Source organism: Hemiscyllium ocellatum, chromosome 36, assembly GCF_020745735.1.
Source record: "Hemiscyllium ocellatum isolate sHemOce1 chromosome 36, sHemOce1.pat.X.cur, whole genome shotgun sequence".
NCBI classification, from domain to species: domain Eukaryota; kingdom Metazoa; phylum Chordata; class Chondrichthyes; order Orectolobiformes; family Hemiscylliidae; genus Hemiscyllium; species Hemiscyllium ocellatum.
In genome coordinates this window covers 38130450-38157053 of record NC_083436.1, presented here as the reverse complement: position 1 = coordinate 38157053, position 26604 = coordinate 38130450, and the positions used below count along the sequence as shown (strand labels likewise).

Sequence of the window (26604 nt, the reverse complement as noted above, 5' to 3'; positions counted from 1 at the left end):
GTGCAGTACTGAGGGTGTGCCACACTGCCTGAGATGCCTTTTTTTTTAGATTTTAGATTAGATTCCCTATAATATTGGAACAGGCCCTTCAGCCCAACATGTCCACACTGACCCTGAGTAATCCATCCAAACCCATTCCCCTGGCTAATGCATCTATCACTATGGGCAATTTAGCATGGCCAATTCACCTGACCCATACATCTTTGGATTGTGTGAGGAAACCATAGCACCGGAGGAAACCCAAGCAGACACAGGGAGAACATGCAAACTCCACACAGACAGTCACCTGAGGTGGGAAACGAACTCGGGTCGCTGGCACTGTGAGGTATCAGTGCTAACCGCTGAGCCACCGTGCTGCCCCTGATTCCCTACAGTGTGGAAATACGCCCTTCGGCCCAACAAATCCACACTGACCCTCTGAAAGTAACCCAACCCAGACCCACTTCCCTCTGACTTATGCACTTAACACTATGGGCAATTTAGCACGGCCAATTCACCTGACCAGTACATTTTTGGACTGTGGGACAAAACCACGCAGACATGGGGAGAATGTGCAAACTTCACACAGACAGTCACCCGAGGTGGGAAATGAACCCGGTCCCTGGCGCTGAGGTAGCAGTGCTAGCCACTGAGCCACCATGCCACCCTTTTGCATGAGACATTAAGTCAAGACCTCAACCATCGTGCTCTAGTGAATGTAAAAGATTCCAATTTACAATTTGTTCTCAAAAAGAGTCATGGGACTCAAAATGTTAACTCTGCTTCCTCTCCACAGATGTTGTCAGAGCTGCTGAATTTCTCCAGCAATTTCTGTTTTCATTTCACAGTTTGTTACTGAGTTACCCCAGTGTCTGGACCAATATTGAATATGCAAACAGAATCATACTCTGAAGATCATAACTGTCTCAAAAACGTTAACCCGCTCTCTCTTGCCACAGATATGGTCAGACTTCTGGAGTTTCTCTAGTACTTTCTGTTTTTAATCTCGCAAAAGTCAGATTGTCTGATAATTGTCATATTGCTGCTTGTGTATGGGAGTTTGTTTGGTGCAAAACTGGACACGCCTCACACATTGAACTACAAATGTTTCCAAAATATACAAACCTGGTCGTGAAGAACTTTGAAATATCTGGTGATAATTAAATGGCTATGTAAAAGTTCTGCTTTGTTTTAAATGTTTCTCTCCTCTTCTGCTTGAGTTGTTAACCTTTGCTGATAATAAAAGCTGTCAACAGTAAGTATGCATTGAATTTATCAGGTTTTCTAACTCCTTCTAAGAGCCTTAAGAGGAGAAGTATGCTTTGGACATGCAACCTCAGTACACAAACAAAATTGGACAATTGACTGCAAAGCTCCCAAAGCTATCAAGATAAAGGACAAGTCAAGTATAAATCCATTTTAAAAAATCAAACTAATTGCTTGTACAAGTACAACCCCACAAAAAAATCAAACTAATTGCTTGTACACATCATGGCCAATTATTAGATTAAACATTTTAAGTGTCAATGTTGGAAACACATGGGAAAGGATTGTTTTTGTTATCTATCAGCAGTCATACAGTGGGAATGGGTGAAATTTCCATCAATGGAGAAATGCCCTTTTTCTCTTAATCCAATCATAACGCATCAGAATTGAAACAATATTTTGAAAAACTCCAACTACCCTGAAAGGGGGTTGCTTGGGGCTTAATTATTATTTAGAATCATTCCTGCAGTTATTGTAGATTCTTAATAAATGGATGCTGCTTTGACTGGAGGAAGATCACATTAACCATTGACTTGATTCTTCCACATATAAATACATCAAGTGGAATATTGTGCATGGCAGCCTGTAATTTCCTGGAGTGAAGTAGAATAAAGAAATCTGTGGCAGGTCGTGTAATACAGACAATCTCCTGATGTACTTTACAGGAAATAAAAGAAGAACTTAGAAGAATACTGACAAGGGAGACAATAAATTGACATTCATTCACACAATCTATCCTGTTTAATTATGCTAAAATATTCAGACAAACATGTTGTCTAAAGTGACATACTCTTTTAAGCAATCTTCATTCAGTCAAATAGTTTATTCTTCATTTGACAAATGTGTCTTTTCACCCTCTTCCAATGGGAATGGACTGCTGGCATGAACAAAATCAATTGCACGGTTGATGTACTTTCAAGACCTTCTTCGGTATAAAGGGTGTTGCATTGTCATAAGGCAAGTTGCTCCCTTTCAAAACCATATAAATGGAACACCCCTGAAACACTGAAACACACAGCACTTGACTCTATACTTAAGCACATTACGTTTAACATTGCTCAGCAGCCTATGATTTCTTGGAGAGTACCAAAGTAAAGAAATTGCCTGGCAGGTCATATAGCGAACTAACATGTATATGGAGAATGCTTTCAACTCAAGCATGCAGAGAACCACAAAAGGTAAGTAATCTATCTTCATTCTGCACTCATCTTCTGTACACAGTTAGGACTTTAATGCATCAAAACACTTAGCAGAGTTGGACATTTTAAAAAAAGAAAATATCTCAACCAACAAAGCTACCTGAAAGGCGAATACTTTTCTTTTATTGGCAGATAACCACAGTCCTTTTTAAAAGAAAAATCCTAGGACTTTTTAAAAACTTCACAAAGAATTTCTCATGGTTAAAATTTACCAAACTTGGAGGATCCAAGATGGTGGTGATCTAGGAGAATCGGGTTGCTGGGCTCCACGCCATACATTGGCAGGATGGAGCTAGAGCCAATCCCATCCATGTTACTGTGAACAACAAAAAAGTAGTAAATAAGCTACAGAATGTGAAAATTTCACTTACCTTCATTTTTGCTGCGGGGGAATGCCGAAGAAAGGCGGGAATTCACCTGTGGTGGACTTGCTTACTCACAAAGAATTGGTTGAGGAGTTCACCAAATATCATGAGGTCCTGGGGAAGCAGATTGAAGAAAAAGAATCAAGGAAATGCTGGCCCTGATCTCTGCTTTGCTGTAAAAGTACAACCAGCAGCTGGAAGACTTGGGGAAAAGAACTGATGAGCTTGAACACAGGGTCACAGGAGTGGAAGCAGAAGCTGATTCATCCAAGAGTAGGATGGAAGCCCTGGAAACACAGGTGCATTGTTTGCTGGATCTGGTGGATGACCTTGAGAATAGGGACAGAAGAAAGAATTTTCATGTTGTTGGCATGCCGGAGGGGATGGAAGGTGAGTAGCCAGTGGAATTATTTGAGAAGTGGTTCCTAGAATTCCATAGTTTGGATGCCAAAAAAGGAAGGATAAAGATTGAAAGAGCCCACCTGTTATCAGCACAGAGGCCAGCAACGGACCAGCACGCTTGTCCTGTCCTGGTAGGGTTCCATCATTATAAAGACAAACAGAGAGTGACGGAAGCTTCCAGAGCCCAGGGGCATTGGTGTGCGAGAGCTCCAGCCTCATGTTTTTCCAAGACTTTTAGATAGCGGTGATCCAGAAGAAGAAGTCCTAGGGCAGCATCAAGAAGAGATTGAGAGCACTTGGGATCCAGTACCCTTTAACATATCCAGCGGTGCTTTGGATTAATTATAAAGGAACTGGGCATTTACTTGACTCACCAGAGAAAGCAAGGAATTTGTGGACATGCTGACTTAAGCCAGACGATTGAATAGGCACAGACAACAGAGTTGTTCGGATTTGTCCTCGTTCAGAGAGGATTTAGTGGAGTTTCCTTTTGCTGGTAAGAAGCTATGTTAAATTATGCTCGGGATGGATAGAGTATTTACCGTTAATTTTTAAGTTAAGTTACATCAAGACAAGGGCAATGTATTAACTTGTAACTTCCTTGTGTATATTACTAGTCTTATTTTTTTTTCTTGCCTTCTCTTTGCTACTTTATCCTAGGTTGCCTGTGTTTGTGGTACGACCCTAGCTAGTAGAGTTAAGAGGGTAGTTGGAATAGTTTATAGAGTTTTGGGATGTGTAGGTGCCTCTTTGAATGTGGGGTAAATTCCTCTAATTAATGCCTTAGATGCATTTCTGCTTTTCTGTTTTTGGTGTACATAGTTTTTGCAAGTCTTCTAGGTTTGTTGCTTGTAGCTGTTTTAGTTTATGTAGTTTTTGTTTTTTGTGGACTTATACTGAAGCTCAGCGATTCATAATTCGAGTTCTTTCTCTCTGGAGTCTAAGTGGTGCTATGGAAGGTTATGACTAAGGATGTGATCAAGTAGTGTACCTGGAACATTAAGGGGAGGCACTCGCCAGTCAAGAGGAAGAAGGTACTCTCCAGTTTTAAAAGGAAAAGGGTGAATGTTGCCTTATTGCAAGAAATACACCTAGATGATGCAAAGCATTAAAAACTGCAACAGAATGGGTATGATTGGGTTTATTTCTCATTTTTCAATACTAGGAGTAGGGAGGTGGGCATACTTGTTCAGAAGAATCTTCCATTTAAGTTGTTAGAGTATATTAAAGACAGACACGGGAGAATTGGAATCTTTAAATCTTTGATAAATGGGGAAAGAATATGGAATCTTAAATGTTAATTGTCCTCTGACCCACCCCCTCAAATTCTTGATAAGTGAACTTTCTAACCTGGTTAACTTTGCATGTCAGCATATTATTGTAGGGGGGAATTTTAATTGTCTAATAGATCCTATAGTAGACAGACTGCCCAAAAATCTCCCCAATATCTTCTTCACGATCTCAGCAATTAAGAGATTCGTGTGTTGAATTAGGACTGGTAGATGTTTGGAGGCGCCTTCACCCTACTGGCAGGGATTTTACGTTTTTCTCGAATCCACACAAATGCCATACCAGGATTGATCTCTTTTTGACCTCCGCAGCGTATTTGAACTCGGTCGTGTTATGTACAATTTATCAGAAATGTCACTATTTCTGATCACTGGTCAAGGGTAGGATACTATGTTAGGTTCAAGGCACTGGTGACTGTAACCCATCATCCTTAAGTATCGCAAATTTACTGAATTCTTTTCTACTGAATTCAGGGCTTCTTTAGACATTAATTCAGGCTTGGCCAGTAATTCATCCATTCTCTGAGAAATTAAAGCCTATGCTAGAGCGTTAGTTATTTTCTATTCTGCCAGTAAGAAATTGGAGAAGGGTGAGCAGTAACATTTGTTCGAAACACTTATAGGCAGATGAAAAGGCATACTGTGATAAATCCTCATTGGCTAAACTGCAGAGGATCACAGTGCTTTGGACCACAGTGAACTCCATGTTCACACAGACAGCTCAGAGGGAGCTTACATTTGTAAAGCAAAGGTTGTTTGAGCATCGGGATAAGCTGGGTGTATCTTGCCAGGAAAAGGAATGCCCCCCAAACCATTATCTCGATCAGGGAAAATACTGAAAATTTAACCCATGATTCTAAAAGGATGAATGCAGCATTTCAGAAATTTTACTCCGAACTATACCAGTCTGAAAGTTATGAGGATGAGCAGGCTAGGATGGAGTCTTTTTTTGAAGAATTTAGACCTCCTGAGAGTGACCACTGAGCAAAAGTCTCTCCTTAATGTCCCACTGTCAGTGCAAGAGATGCACGAGGCTGTGAGGCAGCTTCAGAATGGAAAGGCGCCTGGTCCTGATGGACTTCCCAGTGAGTTTTACAAGGAATTTATAAATATACTGTCAGGACCGATGCTTAGTATGTTTCATGATTCACATAATCGTAGCCTCATCCTGCCATCTTTGACAGTGTCAAACATCTCTCTTATCCTTAAAAATGTGAGCGCCCCGGAAGACTATGTTTCCTAAAGGCCCATCTAACATCTGAATGTCGATTTCAAAATCTTATCTAAGATTCTTGCACTCAGACTAGAAACTGTGCTGCCCTCCATCATTGAGGAGGATCAGACAGGTTTCATAAAAGGTCACTGATTGTCGATTAATGTCAGGAGGTTATTTAATATAATTCAAGTGTGTCAAAAATGATCTGTACAGGTAATAGTGATCTCTCTAGATATGGAGAAGGCATTTGACCAGGTCGAGTGGCCACACCTTTTTAACACTTTAAAGCGGTTTGGCCTAGGCAAGGTCTTTATCAGATGGGGAATGGCTTTGTACAGTGACCCGCTTGCTGCGGTTCTCACCAATGGTGTGCAGTGAAGCAATTTCAATATTCTTAGGGGGAGTCGACAAGGCTGTCCCTTGTCACCATTGCTTTTCACATTGGTGGAAAAATACATAGGGTCAAAGTATATCTGCTCCAGATGTAGGGAAAAAGTTGCATAAGATTGCATTGTATGCAGATGATGTTCTTGTCTTTTCATCAAACCCAATAGTTTCGGTGCCTCATCTGATACAGTGCACTAATTCGTTTGGTGGCTTTTCGGGTTATGAGATCAACTTTGTGAAATCAGAGGCCATGCCCATGGCTGGTCACCCGAATATGTCTGATCCTGAGGACGAATCTCGATTTCCCTTTAAATGGTCACAGGAGGGCTTTCTCTACTTAGGTATATTCATTACTCCAGTCTTTGATCAGGTATTTAAAACCAATTTTGCCCATTTATTCGACAGAATCAAACAAGACCTTCGAAGATGGGAGGCACTTCCAATCTCTTGGCTCGGTCAGAAAGCCATCATTTAAGAGAACATTCTCCCCCATCTGCTGTATCCTATGTGAATACTTCTTCTGCTTTTTACTAAGCAAACATTCAGAAGACTGAATGGCTGGCTCAGTTCCTCTCCCCATAATCGCAAGTGACGTCTTCCTAAACTAACTAAACTGCAGCTACCCCACAGATTGAGAAGAGTAGACCTCCCAGATATCAAAAACTAATTAAGTTTGTTGCTATCTTACGTGAGTGACTGGGCCCAGGGTGACCTTCACTGACTCTGGTTGAACACTGAAGCAACTCAGCCAAAATGCCCCCTTACTAGCTTGCTGCTCCGGGACAAAATCATGACAGTTAAGGAAAATTGACATAGCCCAATAACTCTTAATATTGCTAAAGCATGGAAGGCAATGCATCAGAGTGAGGGCAATATTGCCAAAGCGCCATTTTATACACCAATGCTTGGTATTCCAGGTTTTCAGCGTGGGATGATGGACTCGAGATTTAAACTAAGGGCAGCTAGGGGTGTGTGTTACCTGGTTGACTTATTTGAGGGGGATATACTGATGTCTTTTGACCAATTGGTTTGAAATATAAGTTACCCAGTAGGGACCTCATCCCTTTTTTCAAATTAGAAATGTCATACAAGAAGAGGGTTGGTGTGGACTTTTTGGGCCAAAGGGCCTGTTTCCATACTGTAAGAAATCTAACGAAAAAAAAGAGACCACACTTCTAACTGACTCTTATAGATATGACACAGAGAAGAGAGTACTGAGTGCTGAGAACACTTTCTATCAGTAATGTCTATCACCTACTGGGAGAGGGCCCCTCGGTTGAATCCGAACGGTTCTGTAATGTATGGGAGAGGGAACTGAATGTTGAGATTTCTTCTGAAGTATGGGAGGATATCTGGGAAAATGTAAGGAGGTTGATTTGTAACAGGACCCATTCCTTGCAATTGAAGATTCTCCACAGGGTCCACTTGGCTCCAGACCACTTTTAAAATTTAAAGTGGGAGTATCACCAATGTGTCCTAAATTGCAAATGAGTACGGTTACGCTTACTCATTGTGTCTGATCCTGCCACAGGCTGCGAGCTGACTGGAGCACTGTGGTAGGCGAAAGAGAGAGAGTCTTGGGGATAGAGGTGGAGGTGGACCCAGTATCTCTTATTCTTGGCCTTGATAATGCACTTCCATTAGATTCGCACACAAAAAAAAGCTTTTCATTATCCTCACTCTTTGTGTAAGGAAGAATATTCTGTTAGGGTGGAAGTCTGAAAAGCCCCCCGAGACTGTTGGGTTGGCGTAAGCTAGTCATGGAACACATACCTTTGGACTTTCTTACAAGAATGGTGCACAATAAAACTGAGAACTTTTATAAGATATGGCAGCCCTTTTTGGACTACTTGGGTACAGATTTGTCTGCCATACTAATAAGGGCCTTTATATAGCCATGACGATTCTGTTAAATGAAACTAGTATCCAGACAGCAGGAACTATGAACACAGAGTCACATGAATATGTATAAATTTATAGTCTCAATGGTTGAGGGCTTTTACTTTGTTGCATTGAGCTATATTGTTATTTTTACTGTCATGATTCATCAGTTAGTTGTTAGTTATTAATTATTATTTATTTACATAATTAGTGGGTTTCTTTGTATTGTTTACAATTATTTTGTTTTATACTTGATGTAATATCCAAAAAAAATTCCTTTTTTGAAAATTAAAATATATTTTTTAAAATTTACCAAATTTAAATCTATTTTACGAACTAATTTCTTATGACAACAATCTTAAGAAGTTAGATTGTATGAGGCACTGTGAGAATAACTTGCCTTTGTAAATGGGTCAAAATCAGTAAACTGCATGAAATGTCTATATCGTACATGTGCCAGTTTAGCTCAGTTGGCTGGTTGGCTGGTTTGCAACACAGTGATGCCAACAGTGTGGGCTCAGGTCCTCCACCAATTCTCCTTCTCAACTTCTCCCTCTGCTTAAACCATCATCAGTTGTCTCTTCAATGAAAGAGCAGCTCTCTGGTGTGATAGGACTGTAGTAACTTCATCTTTTATCATTCTATTCATGAATAACATGGTGGACAAACAGAAAGATTGGAGAAACCAAAGAATAAGACCATAAGTCATAGGAGTGGAAGTAAGGCCATTCGGCCCATCGAGTCCACTCTGCCATTCAATCATGGCTGATGGGCATTTCAACTCCACTTACCAGCGTTCTCCCCTTAGCCCTTAATTCCTCGAGACAACAAGAATCTATCAATCTCGGCCTTGAAGACATTTAGCGTCCCGGCCTCCACTGCACTCCGTGGCAATGAATTCCACAGGCCCACCACTCTCTGACTGAAGAAATGTCTCTGCATTTCTGTTCTGAATTGACCCCCTCTAATTCTAAGGCTGTGTCCACGGGTCCTAGTCTTCTCGCCTAACGGAAACAATTTCCTAGCGTCCACCCTTTCCAAGCCATGTATTATCTTGTACATCTCTATTAAGTCTCCCCTCAATCTTCTAAACTCCAATGAATACAATCCCAGTATCCTCAGCCGTTCTTCATATGTTAGACCTTCCATTCCAGGGATCATCCGTGTGAATCTCCGCTGGACACGTTCCAGTGCCAGTATGTCCTTCCTGAGGTGTGGGGACCAAAACTGGACACAGTACTCTAAATGGGGCCTAACCAGAGCTTTATAAAGTATCAGTAGCACATCTCTGCATTTATATTCCAATCCTCTTGAGATAAGAGACAACATTGCATTTGCTTTCTTAATCATGGACTCAACCTGCATGTCTACCTTTAGAGAATCCTCGACTAGCACTCCCAGATCCCTTTGTGCTTTGGCTTTACGAATTTTCTCACCATTTAGAAAGTAGTTTATGCTTTTATTCTTTTTGCCAAAGTGCAAGACCTCGCACTTGCTCACGTTAAATTCCATCAGCCATTTCCTGGACCACTCTCCCAACCTGTCTAGATCCTTCTGTAGCCTCCCCACTTCCTCAGTACTACCTGCCTGTCCACCTAACTTCGTATCATCGGCAAACTTCGCTAGAATGCCCCCAGTACCCTCATCCAAATCATTAATATATAATGCGAATAGCTGTGGCCCCAACACTGAACCCTGCTGGACACCTCTCGTCACCAGCTGCCATTCTGAAAAAGAACCTTTTATCCCAACTCTCTGCCTTCTGTTAGACAGCCAATCCTCAATCCATCCCAGCAGCTCACCTCGAACACCATGGGCCCTCACCTTGCTCAGCAGCCTCCCGTGTGGCACCTTATCAAAGGCCTTTTGAATATCTCTTGACATCAGAATAACTTAGCATTTCTGCCTATTGTGTTAGATTATGGTGTAGTGGTAATGTCATTAGAATGGAGCTCTTGATACTAAGGCTATGTCCCTTGAATCACCTGCTCAAATCCCACATTACTACTGGTGGAATTTAAGTTTAATGAAGAAGTCAGAAATGTAAAGTTATCCTCAGTAATATTAACTGACAATGGCAGCAATCAACAATTACTGTAAGAAAAAGTTTCTGGCTTACAAATGTCTTTCAGGGAAAAGAACCTTATGTCCTTATCCAGTCTGGCCTATGTGCATCCAGGCCCACAGAAATGTGGTTGAATCTTAACTGCCCATTGAAATGACCTAGCAAACTACTAAGTTTCAAGTGCAACTGAGGAAGGGCAAGAAATGACAGCCTTGCCAGCAAAATCCACAGCTTATGAAAGAATCAAGAGGAAAACAATATCTTATTAGCAAGATATTATGACACAGGAAGAAGGCATTTAGCAAACCTAGATATGCCAGTCTTGAATAAACTCAAGCCAGCAAAACTTTGTATTGCAAGTGAAGAACAACTGAAGTAGATACATTGGAAACAAAAAAAAATCAACCTGCACATCGTCCTCCAAGTCACAAAAGTCACTGACTTGGAACTATATTGCCATTCCTATTTTGTCATTGTACCAATATCCTAGAATTGCCTTCCTACAGCACAGTGGATGCACCCAATTGAGATGGACTCTAGCAGACCAAACTTGTAAGCTCACCAGCACCTTCTCAATGACAATTAGGAATGAACAAAAAATGCTGACCTAACCAGGAATACTCATATGCCATGAAAAGAATGTAAAAAAACACTAGTAAAATGAGAAAATAGTTCTGTAATTTTTTTAATGTCTTTTGTTTTCAGAATCAGTTTGCTTACAGGCACAGGACCAAATTCATTGAAATGCTTACTTTCTGTGAAAAAAACATTTTAAAATTTATTAAGTTGTCTTTTAGATAACAGTTGATATATATAATGAATATTTTTAAAGCAAATATTTTTAAGAGTAAGTTAGTTCTAAAATGATGTTCGGTTATGTTGGCTGCTCGCAGATTGCACATTGATGGCGTACAAAGAAACTGAAGAGAAATATAAACTTATCAAAGAGCATATCATTTTGAGCACAATTTGTGTCAAGATTAATAATTGCATCTGAAGTTGAAACCTTCCCCAGTTGTATAAATTGAGTGATAACCATGGATTTGATAGAAATGGAAAGTCACAATTTACATTTCAGCACACAAATCAACACTTAAGAGGGAAATTACAACTCAGCGCATCATGGAATAAATCTCAACATTTCAAAAAGACAAATTAAGCACCTCATTTCTTTCGAACAGAAGTACACTTCTTTCTTATTTTAAGAAGTGTTTTTGCAAAAGGTAATTTTCCTGACTGCTTGGAAATTTTGTATAATTTAGCAACGTGGAACAATTGCAATCTAATTTGATCTATTGTCAGTTCCCCCATGATTTCCTTCAAATGAGTTTCTGGTCTCAGTCAGACCTTTTGGGAATAATGCTGGGGGCTAAATTAAAATGCTCTTATTGAAGGAAAGGGGCATTTAACTCGTTGTGTAATTTTGTATTAATCTTCCAAAGTTCCTTTATATACAACAACAATGAAGACTAATATTGTTGCAGTGGTGAGTTAAAACGTCTTGCTAATTCAAAAGGGATGGATTTCATCTCAAGGACAACAATAACTCTACACACTATTTAGTCCAACCTTAATTGGAAACTATGAGATTGTTGACTTTGGGGAAATGGTATAAAATTGTTGACAGGATTTGAACAAGACACTTTGGTCTTCCCTCTTTTAAGCAGCGTAAGTTATTTTGTTTATTCATTTTGACATGTCATGACACATCTGTGTCTATCAGTTCCTCAGATTGAACTTGAACCGAGACCTTCTGGCTCAGATGCAGGGACACTACCACTGTAGAAGTTCTGATCCATTCAACTCTTGATTTCAGATAGCAAGACAGCACAGGCGTAATAGTGACTATGAAAATGCAGAAGTAAATGTGGTAAGGATACAGATGGCCATTTTCTCGAAATTGCCAATACATAAAAAGGAGGATGGAAACATTAGATATTCCAAAGGTGATCGTACCGGAAGCAAAGAAAAAAAAATCACTCGAGATTTATGAGTCATATTTGGACAGGTAGGATTGGAGTCGAAAGTGTGGTGCTGGAAAAGCACAGCATGTCAGGCAGCATCCAAGGAGCAGGAGAATTGACGTTTTGGGCATTCCTGATGAAGGTCTTATGCCCAAAACGTCGATTCTCCTGCTCCTCGGATGCTACCTGACCTGCTGGTGCTTTTCCAGAACCACACTCTCGACTTTGGTCTCCAGCATCTGCAGTCCTCACTTTTGCTAGGTAGGATTGGAGCAAAGTGAGGCTGATACCTCCAAGATGGAAAGTGAAGCGACAATGAGAAGAAGGAAGGGTGTTAAATGTCTCAAATAAGTTGAAAAGAACAAGGAATGATGAGACATTACTCTGCCTTTATATAGTCAAACTAAGTGCCACTAAAACAATTAAAGGCAACTCCAATCAGCACAAACATCTCCCCAACCGACCCCTCCATTCCCATTGATTCCAGTTTTGCTAGTGCTTCTTGCTCCTACAAACAGTCTGTGATGTCAAAAGAAATCAATGTCACTTCTTCTCGCGAGTTCAATTTTGTTAATGCATTAATCAAGGTTGTGATGAGGTCAGGAGCTTAGAGTGAGCTTGGTGGAACCAATATTGTGTGCTAACGTGCAGATTATTGTCAAGTAAGTGCTCTTTGATAGCACTATTGATTACATCTTACATTGCTTTGTTGATGACTGAGAGTAATTGTCTAGGTTGCCTTGCATTTTGTGGACAGGACAAATCTGGGTAAATTTCCATATTCCTGGATGATTGTCAACATTATGACTGTACTGGAGAGGTTGGATAGGGGTTCAACTAGTTCTGGAGTCCATCTTTAATACTATTGCAAGAATATTGTCAGAGCCCCTCACCTTCAAAGTATCCAGTTCCTTATCCCTTTTCTTGAAATCATTTTGAGTGAAGTGAAATGATCAAGGCTGGCATCTGTGATATTGCAGCTCGCAAGAGGAAGTTGAGATGGAGCATCTACTCAGCACTTCTGCTTAAACATTTTTGCAAATGCTTCAGCTTTGTCTTTTATACTGAATTTGGGCTCCTTCATCACTGAAGATGGGTTAGTTGTGAAGCCTCCTGATCCACTAAGTTAATTATACATCACCATTCATGACTGGATATGGCAGGACTGAAGAGGTTATATCTCATCTGTTAGTTTGGGATCGCTTAACTGGACTATTGCATTGACGCAGCCAAATCGAAAGAACAGCATAAATCTCCAAGTCAAGATGGTGAGTGACCTGGAGAGAAACACACAGCTGGTGATAGTCTTATGTGTCCTCTGTCCTTGTACTTCTAGTTAGTAGAATTTATGCCTTTGGAAGATATTACTAAAAAAAGCTCAATAATATCCACAGGATTGGACATGAACAGTAAACTCAAGCATGTACAGGGAGAAAATAAGTGGAGAGTAAAGGTGTAATTTGAAACTTTTTACGATGGTTTTGAATGGGCAATCTCAGGATAAACAGGCTAGCATTCATCCAGTTCTTATTTACTTTACAGCTTATGTGATGAACAGTGGTGCAGCTGATCCCACATTGTCTACTTTAGATAATCGCCACGAGTTTAAATTACTCCCAGTATTTCTGGATTATGGATCAGCACAAACAGGGAAAGAGCAAATATTTCTCTTCAACCCTGGAGTTGGATTTTTGAAAATAACATCCAAAACTTTGCTAAGTACACACCTTTAACAATCCAAGGAGACATCCATAATAATTAGTGCTGAGACAAGTTATGTCTTAAGTGGCTTATATAATTTACAGTTTAGATTTTATACATTTTAAAATGAATTTTGATTATTTGTAAACTTTTCAAAATGCAACTAGGAATAAACATTGCACTTAAAAGCTCCACTTTTGGAAAGCTGTTCCTAAGTTTTACAGCATCTCTCAATACTGACAGGCCAGTGACATTAAATGAAAGAGACAAATGTATTAACCATCCCTTATTCCCTTGAGGCATAATAACGACAAGTTCTGTCCCCTCATTGTAACCTTTTGGAAGTGTCTGAATGTGACTCTATTATCTGCCTAGGATTCTACGCACATCTGAACTTTATCTCCCTGCCATTAATTGCTGAGAAACATGATGAACAATTCTTCCAATAAAGTCCAATAGAATTTTCAATTTGGTTAGTCTGTCCTAGTTAGTGTGATCAAGGATTCAGCTTTTATTGAGACCTTGCCAAGTATTATGTACCATTTTGGAGGTGAAATGACAGGCATGAAGCAAAATCTGTGAGGTTATAATGTAGATTTTCCTCAAATATACTTGCTGATACAAACCAAGTATTTGTCTATTTTTTATAATCATCAAAAGTAAGTGCTTTTGCTGGTCACATTAACTGCATTGTCACTCAATCCAATCTAATTTTTGCAAAGCTGTGTAGTCAACTTTCCAGAGCACTATGAAGCAAAAACCATTTGGTTAAATTCTAAACTAGGAGACCCAATTACAAACTCCAAATTCAAATATAGCTTTCTCCTGAGATGCAGAGAATGTAGGAAAAAAAATATTGTTGGACCTGCAGCAAATGACTTCTGTCCCAGAAGTGTGATGACCTAGTTATCACTAACACTGGAGCTAGGATACTGCAGATAAACCAGATCTTTACACTATACGTTACACGGTAAATTTTATGGCATAAACAGGATAGAGCAATTGGTTAGGAAAAAATAGTGAGAAAGGATTGAAACAAACTCATTTTGTAAACAAATATAAAAGATGAGGTTCCCCCGACTCTCAATTTATCCCCCTGTGGATTGTTTTAGGTCTGTGTGGATTTCAATTAATCTAACGTTGCCTGATGTGGCTTAAAGACTGCTGTACGGTGATGTCTTCAAAACAAAGTTTTTAAAGATCATGGTTTGTATTTTTCTCAAGTAAATAAAAGCAGTGCTTTTTACTCTTTGCAATGTCTGCTCTTTTTACCCCAAGCGAGGTGAATAGAGAGCTATTGCCGTCAGATACAGAATCTTGACACAGGAACTATATCATTGGTTACAATGAGGTGGTAGCATTGCTAGAGACTGGGCAATGACAATGGGCATTCCCACATCATTGAAGAGAGAAATACAACAACTAAACATTTTCAAAATTGCAAGATTAAAATGCGTCTGTTTAGTTCTCTGCCCAACAGCAGCACGACCCCACCAGGGGTAGTGAAAAGAGGAAATTCCCACATCCACTCCAAGGCAAAATGGGGGTTAAAACCCATGCTGCTAGCAGGAATGTGTCTATGACAGCAATCCAGCCAACCAGTCCCCTGTGGAGTCTCAGCTGCTGTAACAATATACAGTCTAACATGCATGTTGGAGTCTGGAACTGTAGAAGTGAAGTTAGCGGCTAATAGTCAAATAATAACAACAAAATAACAGGAAATGAAAGGGGAGAAATAAGCAAAAATGCAATTGGAAGTGAAAGAGAAAACAAACATGAGGAAATAGTAACTGGTAGAACTTGGGCATATTGTCTGTTATCTAAACAAGAAAAGATCAAGGAGTGAAATGATAAATAGAGCTCTCATTGTGACTTTTTGCTGGTTTATGAGGACACTTTGATGCAGAAAATCTTGATTCAACAAAAGGAAAAGGGCTTTGTTGCAATGAATTGTACCTTCAGTGATTATCAAGTCCACCTCTACACTGAGAATAGTGAAAATCCAGAAAAATGTTGAGGCACACACACATGCACTTCTCTGTAGGGGGAGTCACATGAAAATTCAAAACCAAGCTTGATTGATTGTTGCTAGGTATTAAGGTATGTACAACCAAACTGAATAAATGGTGTTGAGATCAGGCATGATCAAACCACAAGCGGGATAGGTTTGAGAAGCTCAATGATTGACATCAGTTCCTGTGCATTGTTACTGGGAATGGTTTTGAAATAGTTAACACAGTGCTGTGCTGAAGCTCCACGTGACCTGACAATATATAACACAGCCACGGGACAGAGCACACTGCAGGTCAAGCAGATAGCACTTCGACCCTGGCATGGTCTCCTAATGAAATATACGTGTTTTCTCTACATCTTGTTAACAATTGCTAACATGACTAACAGTTAGTGCAACCTATACACAGTGACTAGGATGAAATCAACCATATTACATTACCTAAGACAAGATCCTCTTCTGCTGAAGACAAGATCCTCCATCACAGACTACTAAACAGCCACTTCAACTAGATTATGAGTAATTGGTGCCAAAACTCGATCCCAAGCACAAGCTATCAGCAATCAATACTCAATCATCACTTTTTTTATTGTGATACTTTTCAAAAGCAACTTACTGAAACTAATGTTTATACTGCTGCTTTGTTCAAGCAGTAGCAAAAATGTCTGTGGATGGTCTGGCATCAGGGAGGAGGTGGGGAGGTTATGCACAAAGTGAGATTCCGCTGGCAATAAGTTGCTGATTGGTTTGTGGAATTGTGATCAGTTGTGGATTTCTGATAAAACTGAGTGGCTCCTGAGTAACTGAACAACTTGTGGGTGAAAATGATACTGCCAGATGCATTTGGACTGCTCAAACAACAGTCATTTGTTTTTATTTCCAGTAAAATATTTATAGTCTTAAAAAAGCATGTTTGTTTTCTCCCATCAATTGTTGCAAGCTGGTGCTTTTAACCAAAAAGTCTCAGATTTTATCTTTGTGAACAAATTGCTCTGTGCCTCGTGTGGAGGAAGTGAAAGAACTAAGGGATTTGGGAAACTGAAAGGATGCCTCCAGTTAAACCTTAAAGATCGGGAATATTGAACTGCTTCCCCAGTTTTCTTTTTACCCCTTCACTCATAACACCATTTTTTTTGTCTGTGTGAGTGTAAGGGTTTTTAGAAGGGAGTTAGCATTTTTACAATTTGAGTTAGATGTTGAAACTTCACAGTTTACCAGTAGTTAGAATAAAATTGATAAATTCTTTCACTTCTGTAATGGCTCCATTGATTTGCAATCCACTACCCCAATGAAATATAGCATAGATACAGTTCTAAAGATGGGTCACTAGACTTGAGGCGTTAACTCTACTTTCTCTCCATAGATGCTGCCACATCTGCTGAGTTTGTCCAGAAATTTGTTTTTGTTTTCGTTTAAGCACTGCCTGTTCTGACTCAAGCCAACAGCTCCCTTCTCACCTTGTAGCCAAATCAGTGCCCTAAGAATCAAAATCCATTCCTTCTACAACAATCTTTGAACCACACAATTACCTATTTGACTTTATCTAACATGGACATGTACTTCAAACCCACTGATTCCCACAGCTACGTGGACTGCACCTCCTCCCACTCCCACTCCCATCCAACTCATGGAAGATTTCTGGGAACATCTCTGGTATACACGCAATAAACAAACCCACCGCCCTATGGCTGACCACTTCAACTCCCCTCTCCCACTCCGCCAAGGTCATGCAAGTCCTGGGCCTCTTCCACAGCCAAATCCAAACCACTCAATGCCTGGAGGTAGAATGCCTCATCTTATGTCTTTGGACCCTCCAACCACACGGAATCAACATCAACTTCACCAGTTCCTCATCTCCCCTCTCCCCACCTCATCGCAGATATAACCCTCCAAATCTGCACTGCCCTCTTGAACTGTCCTACTTTTCCAACTTCCTTCCCACCTACCTGCTCCACCTTGCCCTCTGACCTATCAGCATCACCCCCACCTGCACCAACCTATCGCCTTCCCAGCTACCTCCCCCCACCTTCCTGTTTATCTTTCAGCCCCCCCTCCTCCCGCACATTTTTGCTGAAGAGATTATGCCTGAAATGTTGATTCTCCTGCTCCCAAATGCAGCCTGACCTGCTGTGATTTTTCAGCGCCACACTTTTTGACTTTATCTAACATATGCCAGTTTGTCCGTGGCTCTGAACTTAAGAACTAGGAGTAGCTAAGTCAGTCCCTTGAGACTGCTCTGCCATCTAATACAATCATGGCTGATCTCACCTTGGCCTCAACTCCATCTTCCTACCCGCTCTCCATAAACTTTCAGCCCATTACTAAACAAAGATCTGTCTACCTAATCTCTAAATTTACTCAATGGCCAGCATCAACCACACTCTGGGGTAGTGAATTCCACACATTTACAACCCTTTGAACTAAGTAATTTCTCCACATCTGTTTCAAATCTGTTAACTCTTATCCAAAAGAAAAACTCTAACCTCTTCTTCTAGGTTGCCCCATAGGAGGAAATAGCCTTTCTATGTCTACTTTGTCAATCCCCTTTAGCATCTTGCATATATCAATTGGATTTTCTCTCCTCAGGTAGTAATCCTGCATATCCACGAAGGCTTTGCTTTTTAGTTTAGCTTCTAACTGTTCACATTCTTACATTAGGACCTCCTTTCTAGTTCCAGCAATGTCTTTGGCCACACATAGTATTCGAGGCTTCACAAATAGAGGCATAAAGAAAGAGCAAGAAGGTTACAAGGCACTGGTTCAATCTCAGCTGGTGTATCATTTACAGTTCTGGGATCCACATTATAAGAAGAATGTGGATGAATTGGAGAATATGTAAGAACAGTTTTTAGAACCAGTTCCAGCGATGAGAGGCTTTTGTTCATAGGGAAAATTAGAGAGGTTGGGACTATTTTACTTGGAGAGGAGACAGCTAAAAGGAGAGGTGATAGAAGTTTTGAAGAGTCTGGTCAGAGTTCAATTGTTCCCACAATTAAATGGGTTGAGAACCAGAGGGCACAGTTTTCAAATATCTTGCAAATTAAGAAAATGCTAGTTTAGAAAGAAAATTTTAAACAGCAAGTACAAGGGTCTCGAATACACTGCCTGGAAATGTGGTGCAGACAGGTTCAACTGAGAATTCAAGAGGGTATTGGATGATTATTTAAATAGAAATGACACAGGATTACAGGGGAAATCTCAAGAGATTGGCACCAAGTTAAAATGCTCAGAGAACATATGTAGATATGACGGGCTGAATGGCCCCCTTCTACATCGAATAATTCGGTGGCCTACAGTACTTCATGGTCTGCACTGCACCTTGCAGCAGTCTGAGGTCAGGAAAGACATAACAGAAGAACATGTTGTTTCTTTATATATTGACATAAGGTTTGTTCAGGAACAGGCATCACCAGTTTTTATTTCATATCAATCCTCCAACTGGCACACACCAGGCAGTGAGCTGGTTATTGGACAGATTACCGGTTCATAAAATCAAATTCATTCCAATGTAAATTCTGCTGGCCATGGGAAAAAATATTATATCGCACAAGACAGATGTGTCTGAGGTGGTGTAGACATATTTCCTGATGATCGTTCTCTCATTAGAACTACAGAAATGAAATAAAGTACAACTTACTCTTAAGTCTGATTTACAATTCACAGATGGCTACATTTTTAGGATAGCACTCAAGAAATGTGTGCATAAAACTGACATATTAATAGTGTCACTGAATGATTTTATAGCACAGATATTCAAGTTTTCATGCCACACTTATCTTGCTATTACAATAAATGTGGCAGTAAATTTTAAATCTATATCTGTGTTATTCACCCAGCCTCAGTTTCTAATGTATACAGAGGTTTCCAACGGTGATGGTCCTGCACTTGAACGTGGTCTGTATCATATGGTTATTTGGTGTCTTAGCCCATGCATTTATCTAACAATTCCAAACAGTCAAACTGAACAACAGTTCCCCCAAATTGCTGGATAGTTTTATTTTGGGAGCCCCAGCTTAGAGTTGGTTAATCAATGGGTGTAGCACACACACTCTACAGGCAGAAGCTAGAGATCCTGCCCTTTCAAATCTTCAGGACCTCTTGAGGTGTGCCAAATAAATTGGTGTACTCTTCAAGTGTCATCACAAACAGAACCTAGGTGAAAATGACAGTCAATTTGCATTTGTCAGGGGTCCATAAAGGTTAAATGTGCACTTCTTTCGGTAGCACCCAAGAGCTTGGATAGACCTTACCTTAGTATCTGATGTGATAGTGGCACCTGCAACAGTGTAGAACTCCGTCAGTATTGCTAGTGTCAGCCTGAATTATCTGTTTACGTCTCTGAAGAGATGGGAATCCACCATATTCTGACTTGGAAGGAAGAGCGCTGTCACTAAGCCAAGTCTTTTCAGTTCCAGTCTTTTCTAAGCTAGCATAATTGCTACTCAATAAATCTGATCCAACAGCTTTATCTGCAGGGACTAAAGCCAGGTCAGTAAATGAGTGTAGCAATTACTGGAGGCTGCACTGAGTGATTCCACTCGGCCAGAATAGAGATTCCCTGTCAATCACATTTGAAAACTACACTGCTGTAAGTGACTGCAATTGACTTATGTACTTAGTTTCAACTATCTACTTTCCTCCAACCACATCAGACCTCAATGCCACGGTCCTGATTCGAAACACAAAATTCTTTCCTTTACGATTTTCAGAAGACATGTAAAAATTCTAAGATTCGAACAACAGGAAACCCAATTGCAGTTTAAAAAAAAATCTGAATGGAGCCTACACAGCATGACTTATCAGAAAAATGCAAAGGCACTGCATCCAGCTTAAATAACATTGTGAGCCACCTAATGAACAGTGATATGACACAATATTATCAAATCACTGCAATAATGTGCTTAGTCAAAGGGATGTGGAAAACCATCACAAAATAAAAGATATTGCTCCATGGAATGAGCTGCATGGCTGCTGTGCTATTTCATTCTATAGACAGTTGCAACTGATCCTAATTCTCTGCAAGGTCTCAGTTTAAGAAGAGATGAAAGATGCTTGTTTTCCAGGACAATATTACAACAGGCCACAGTATTGCTGGAACATCTGAAATGGGGTGGGGAGAGAGACTCAGCAAGGATTCATATTTTTGATGGTTTCCCAACGTTCCCTGATGATAGGAATCCTGATGAAAGTGTGTCTTGTGTCACAGCTAGGCTAGCTAAGCAGAAATACCTCACACCATTCGTAGCTTATCAGCTATTCACAACATGTGAGAAATAATGTGTCACTTGTTATCAGAGAATATGGGATCACATTTCACCAAGAGGAAGGAACCAAGAAGACCATTTGTTATTGCTTTAGACAAACTGATCAATTGCTTTTTGTTTTATTGTCAGACAAGCACTTAAAAACAAAATTGCAAAACAAACAACCAAGTTTAATCCATTTGTTTGAGTTTCAGGAGTGACCATAAATGAATAGAGTGATAGGGATGTACAGCACAGAAACAGACCCTCTGGTCCAACCCGTCCATACCGACCAGGTATCCCAACCCAATCTAGTCCCATCTGCCAGCGCCCAGCCCATATCCCTCCAAACTCTTTCTATTCACGTACTCATCCAAATGCCTCTTAAATGTTGCAATTGTACCAGCCTCCACCACTTCCTCTGGCAGCTCATTCCATACAAGTACCACCCTCTGTGTGAAAAAGTTGCCCCTTAGGCCTCTTTTATATCTTTCCCCTCTCAGCCTAAACCGATGCCCTCTAGTTCTGGACTCCCCAACCCCAGGGAAAATACTTTGTCTATTTATCCTATCCATGCCCCTCACAATTTTGTAAACCTCTATAAGGTCACCCCTCAGCCCCCGACCCTCCAGGGAAAACAGCCCCAGCCTGTTCAGCCTCTCCCTGTAGCTCAGATCCTCCAACCCTGGCAACATCTTTGTAAATCTTTTCTGAACCCTTTCATGTTTCACAACTTCCTTCCGAAAGGAAGGAGACCAGAATTGCACGCAATATTCCAACAGTAGCCTAATCAATGTCCTGTCCAGCTGCAACATGACCTCCCAACTCCTGTACTCAATACTCTGACCGATAAAGGAAAACATACCAAACGCCTTCTTCACTATCCTATCTAGCTGTGACTCCACTTTCAAGGAGCTAGGAACCTGCACTCCAAGGTCTCTTTGTTCAGCAACACTCCTTAGGACATGACCATTAAGTGTATAAGTCCTGATAAGATTTGCTTTCCAAAAATGCAGCACCTCGCATTTATCTGAATTAAACTCCATCTGACACTTCTCAGCCCATCTGGTCCAGATCCTGTTGTAATCGGAGGTAACCCTCTTTGTTGTCCACTACACCTCCAATTTTGCTGACATCTGCAAACTTACTATCTGTACCTCTTATGCTCGCATCGAAATCATTTATGAAAATGACAAAAAGTAGAGGATCTAGCACCGATCCTTGTGGCACTCCACTGGTCACAGGTCTACGATCTGAAAAACAACCCACCACCACCCTCTGTCTTCTATTTTTGAGCCAGTTCTGTATCCAAATGGCTAGTTCTCCCCATATTCCATGAGATCTAATCTTGCTAATCAGTCTCTCATGGTGAACCTTGTCAAATGCCTTACTGAAGTCCATATAGATCACATCTACCGCTCTGCCCTCATCAATCTTCTTTGTTACTTCTTCAAAAAACTCAATCATGTTTGTGAGACATGATTTCCCATGCACAAAGTCATGTTGACTGTCCCCAATCAGTCCTTGCCTTTCCAAATACATGTACATCCTGTCCCTCAGGATTCCCTCCAACAACTTGCCCACCATCGAGGTCAGGCTCACCGGTCTATAGTTCTCTGGCTTGTCTTTACCGCCCTTCTTAAGCCGTGGCACCACATTTACCAACCTCCAGTCTTCCGGCACCTCACCTGTGACTATCAATGATACAAATATCTCAGCAAGACGCCCAGCAATCGCTTCTCTAGCTTCCCACAGAGTTCTTGGGTACACCTGATAAGGTCCTGGGGATTTATCCATCTTTAACCATTTCAAGACATCTAGCACTTCCTCCTCTGTAATCTGGACATTTTGCAAGATGTCACCATCTATTTCCCTATAGTCTATATCTTCCATATCCTTTTCCACAGTAAATGCTGATGCAAATTATTAATTTAGTATCTCTCCCATTTTCTGTGGCTCCACACAAAGGCTGCCTTACTGATCTTTGAGGGGCCCTATTCTCTCCCTAGTTACCCTTTTGTCCTTAATATATTTGTAAAACCCCTTTAGATTCTCCTTAATTCTATTTGCCAAAGCTATGTCATCATCATTCATATAAAATGATGAAAATGATCCAGAACTAATCCTTGTGGCACTCCACTGGTCAAAGGCCTTTAGTCTGAAAAACAACTCTCCATGACCACCTTCTATCTTCTACCTTTGAGCCAGTTCTCTATCCAAATGTTTTGAATAGTTTTGGCAGGTTGACAGGTAACCATGTTACTAGCATCAATGTAGCTCTCTACTCATTATTCTTCCAGAAGATGCAGATGTTTGAAAAAAACACTGTATCTACCACTTACAAGTTCGTCCCGAAGTTGGGAGATCAGTTCGTCTTTCTCCTTCAATTGAAGCCGAAGAAGCGAACTTTCATCTTTTAGATCCTAGGAAAGAAAAGACAGAGATTATTTGGAATCGATGCAACTATAAAGCTAAAATTTAATGAGCACAGATGGATCAAAGGTAAGTTAGTGGGAATGGTGATAGATGGGCATTGATTGACTAGATTTTACTGTGAGCTATAGCAAACTGATATGGTCCCTTTCTGCAATGTAAATCTGAAAAAGAGGTTCCTGTTTATAAATATTCACCCATTGTAGGCTTTATTTGAGTTCAACAATGACTACTTTAAGTTATATATCTCCTCTAAGTACAATAAATAACTCCAGGCTTCTTCACAGGAAATTTAGAGTTCAAAGGCAGATACTAGGCCAAACTGGGTGAAGATAGGTTAGTTATCAAACAGATAAGTTTTAAAGGATACCTTAAAGGCCAGTGAAATGTTAGAATGGTGATGATAAGGCCTGGGTACCTTTGGCAGAATGGTTCCAACAATCCTCCATCCTTCCTATTTTAGGGACTTTATAGTAGTTTGTTGTGAAGGATAAACTATATATGAATCAGTCCCAGCAGAAGAAACACTAACTTTCAGCAATGAGATAAGGTTTCTTACAGGTCAAAGTAAGGACTGCAGATGCTGGAAATCAGAGTCTAGATAAGAGTAGTGGTGGAAAAGCACAGCAGGGCAGGCAGCTTCCGATTCCTGATGAAGGACTTTTGCCCGAAATGCCCACTTTCCTGCTCCTCGGATGCTGTCTGACCTGCTGTGCTTTTCCAGCACCACTGTAATCTAGACTAAGATTTCTTACAGCTTCGCATAACTGCATACAGAGTACATTAATACAGAGGTGTAATAACTGTTAAAACAAGAAATACATAAGACACATGTCTTTGTGAGGAGACTGGACACTCCAATTGCTGTCTGCCCAAACTACCAACCAATGCTCCATCCAGTGGCTCTGATATATTAATGAAAGGGCTGAGCTTTACCTTGACATAGATTGACCTACTTGTAGCTATTACTTTACACAACTGTAGAGGGTCACGTTCTGTATGTGTCAGTGGGTTGGGGAGTGTAGACTGCTCGCTCCGCCCCAACTGAAAGTCAGTCTGATTGGCTGCACTAGTTGCCACTGTTCTGGTAGTGCCAAGGGCTCAATATTGGACGTTGAAGGGGCTATTGGCAGACCTTGGAGGAGGGTGATGAGAGTATCACACAGATGTTGGGTGGTGAGGATTTAACCAGCATCGTAAATTCGGGAAAGCAGGAGTCAAGGAGGATGGAGTTAAGAGAGCTGGGAGTTAAGAAACAAAGTCCAAAGATGTGCAAGTTAGTTGGACTGGCCATGCTAAATTGCCCGTGGTATTCAGAGATGTGTCAGTTAGCCATGGGAAATGCAAGGTTAATGGATGGGGTAGGTGGATGGGTCTGGATGGGATGATGTTCAGAGGGTTGGTGTGAACTTGTTGGGCCAAAATGCCTGTTTCCATACTGTAGGGATTCTATAAAAAAGGGTCACAATCTCAGAAGCAAATCTTGTGAATGACACACATTGCTCTGACTTACCTTAAACACTTCAAAATGGAGCTCCAACACAACCAGTACATTGACTTCAAAGTACTACTGTCATTGTTTCTCCTGTTTTCCCATTGTGATCACTAGGGAAGGCCTCCAAACCCCTAATGAGATAAGGGTATCCCCTAAAGTTAGTGCCCCTCTTCCTTCCCCTGTGTTTTAAAACATGCCAAGTGTTACAGCATGGGTTGTGTGTTATCAGGTCAAGTGGGCTTTAAATGAACTCTTAACTTCAATTATTTATTGATGTACAGTGGGCAGGCTCCTCATTTTGGTGTCCACCCTCCACAGCCTAAGGGTCAGCTTGGGATAGTAAGGTCTTGGACTGGAAATTGAGTCCTGTATTAGGTGTCATCTCACTTACGAACAACCACCAAAACCAAAAACCTGGCAGAAGCATACAAAATCTAACCCAGCAAGTTAGAGAGGTTTAGATAGGAAATTCCACAACTTAGCGTCAAGATCAAACAAAAGGTTAACAGTGTGGTCCTGAAATAACAGGGAGACAGAGATTGGGTGATGGTGCTGGGGAAGGTGAACAGGAGAGATGAGCAGGCAGAGAAGCCTCAGAACATCAGCAGAAATAGTCCAGGAGACTGTGAGCCTCACTTGAATAGCTTTCACTCAATGTTGTGCTGGAGGTAAACCAGAAGGCAGGAGTGGAACCACCAGTGGATGCTCAAGGAAGAGTTCCTCATGCTCAAGTGAACTGTTGGGGAGGGCATTTGGGGGACATCCTAGTTAGGGCAGTAGGAACAGAGCTGTTGGAATCCAGTGCATTAGCTTTAACTGCATCTACTGGATAGACAGTGCTGCAAATCCCAACACATGTAGAGGAGTTGGTACCATACTGATAATGCAGATGAGTAATGCGGTCACGTTAGTGATCTAGAGCATGGGTTCAATCCCACCATGTCAGATGGTGGACTTTAAACTAATTTGATGGAAAGAAATGAAATTCAAAATTATTCTCAACAAAGGTAACTCTGAAATTAATCACTCATCTGGTTCACTACCATCTTTTAGGGAAGGGAATCTGCTGTTGTTATGGGGGGGGTTCTAGTCTAAACAATCCAAAGGTGTTCAGATTAGGTGACTTGGCCATGCTAAATTGCCCATTGTGTTCAGGGATGTGTAGGTTTGTAAATGTAGAGTAGTACAGAAGGGGAATGAGTCTGGATGGAGTTGTTGGGCCAAATGGCCTGGTTCCACACTGTCGGGATTCTACGATTTCTATGAATTACTCTGGGATGGGAAAGAAATATTGGCTTTACCACTGACACACATACATGCCGTGAGAGAATAAAGTTCCTAGAAAGAAAGTAAACATAAATAGAAAAATAAGTTACCTTCCTTTGAACCCCAATTTCTCCCCCTTTGCAGGTTTTGCTGTACCACCCTCTAATTTAAATAGCAGTGGACATGAGAGTGCACAAACCTCCCCCCGCAGTCAGTAGGAAATTGAGAAAAAAATATAAAAGTAGATCTCAGATATCTGTAAGAATAATAGGGTTGTAATGGTAGGGAATTTTAACATAGATGGAGGGGTCCATACTGTTAAGGGCTTGGATGGAGAGGAATTTGTCAAGTGTGTACAAGAAAATTTTCTTCTTTAATATGTAAACCTACTTACTAGAGAAACAGCAAAACTTCTCTTGGGAAATGAGGCAAGGCAAAAGAC

General features: G+C 40.7%; 1 protein-coding gene across 1 annotated transcript in view; it reads right to left on the bottom strand.

The window, feature by feature from the left end:
• ccser1 (coiled-coil serine-rich protein 1) overlaps nt 1–26604 on the bottom strand; it is a 1124107-nt gene that overhangs the window by 443308 nt on the left and 654195 nt on the right. The window contains exon 8 of the mRNA XM_060851459.1: nt 23311–23391. Coding sequence (XP_060707442.1) covers nt 23311–23391 — 81 coding nt within the window. The remainder of the gene's footprint in view (nt 1–23310; nt 23392–26604) is intronic.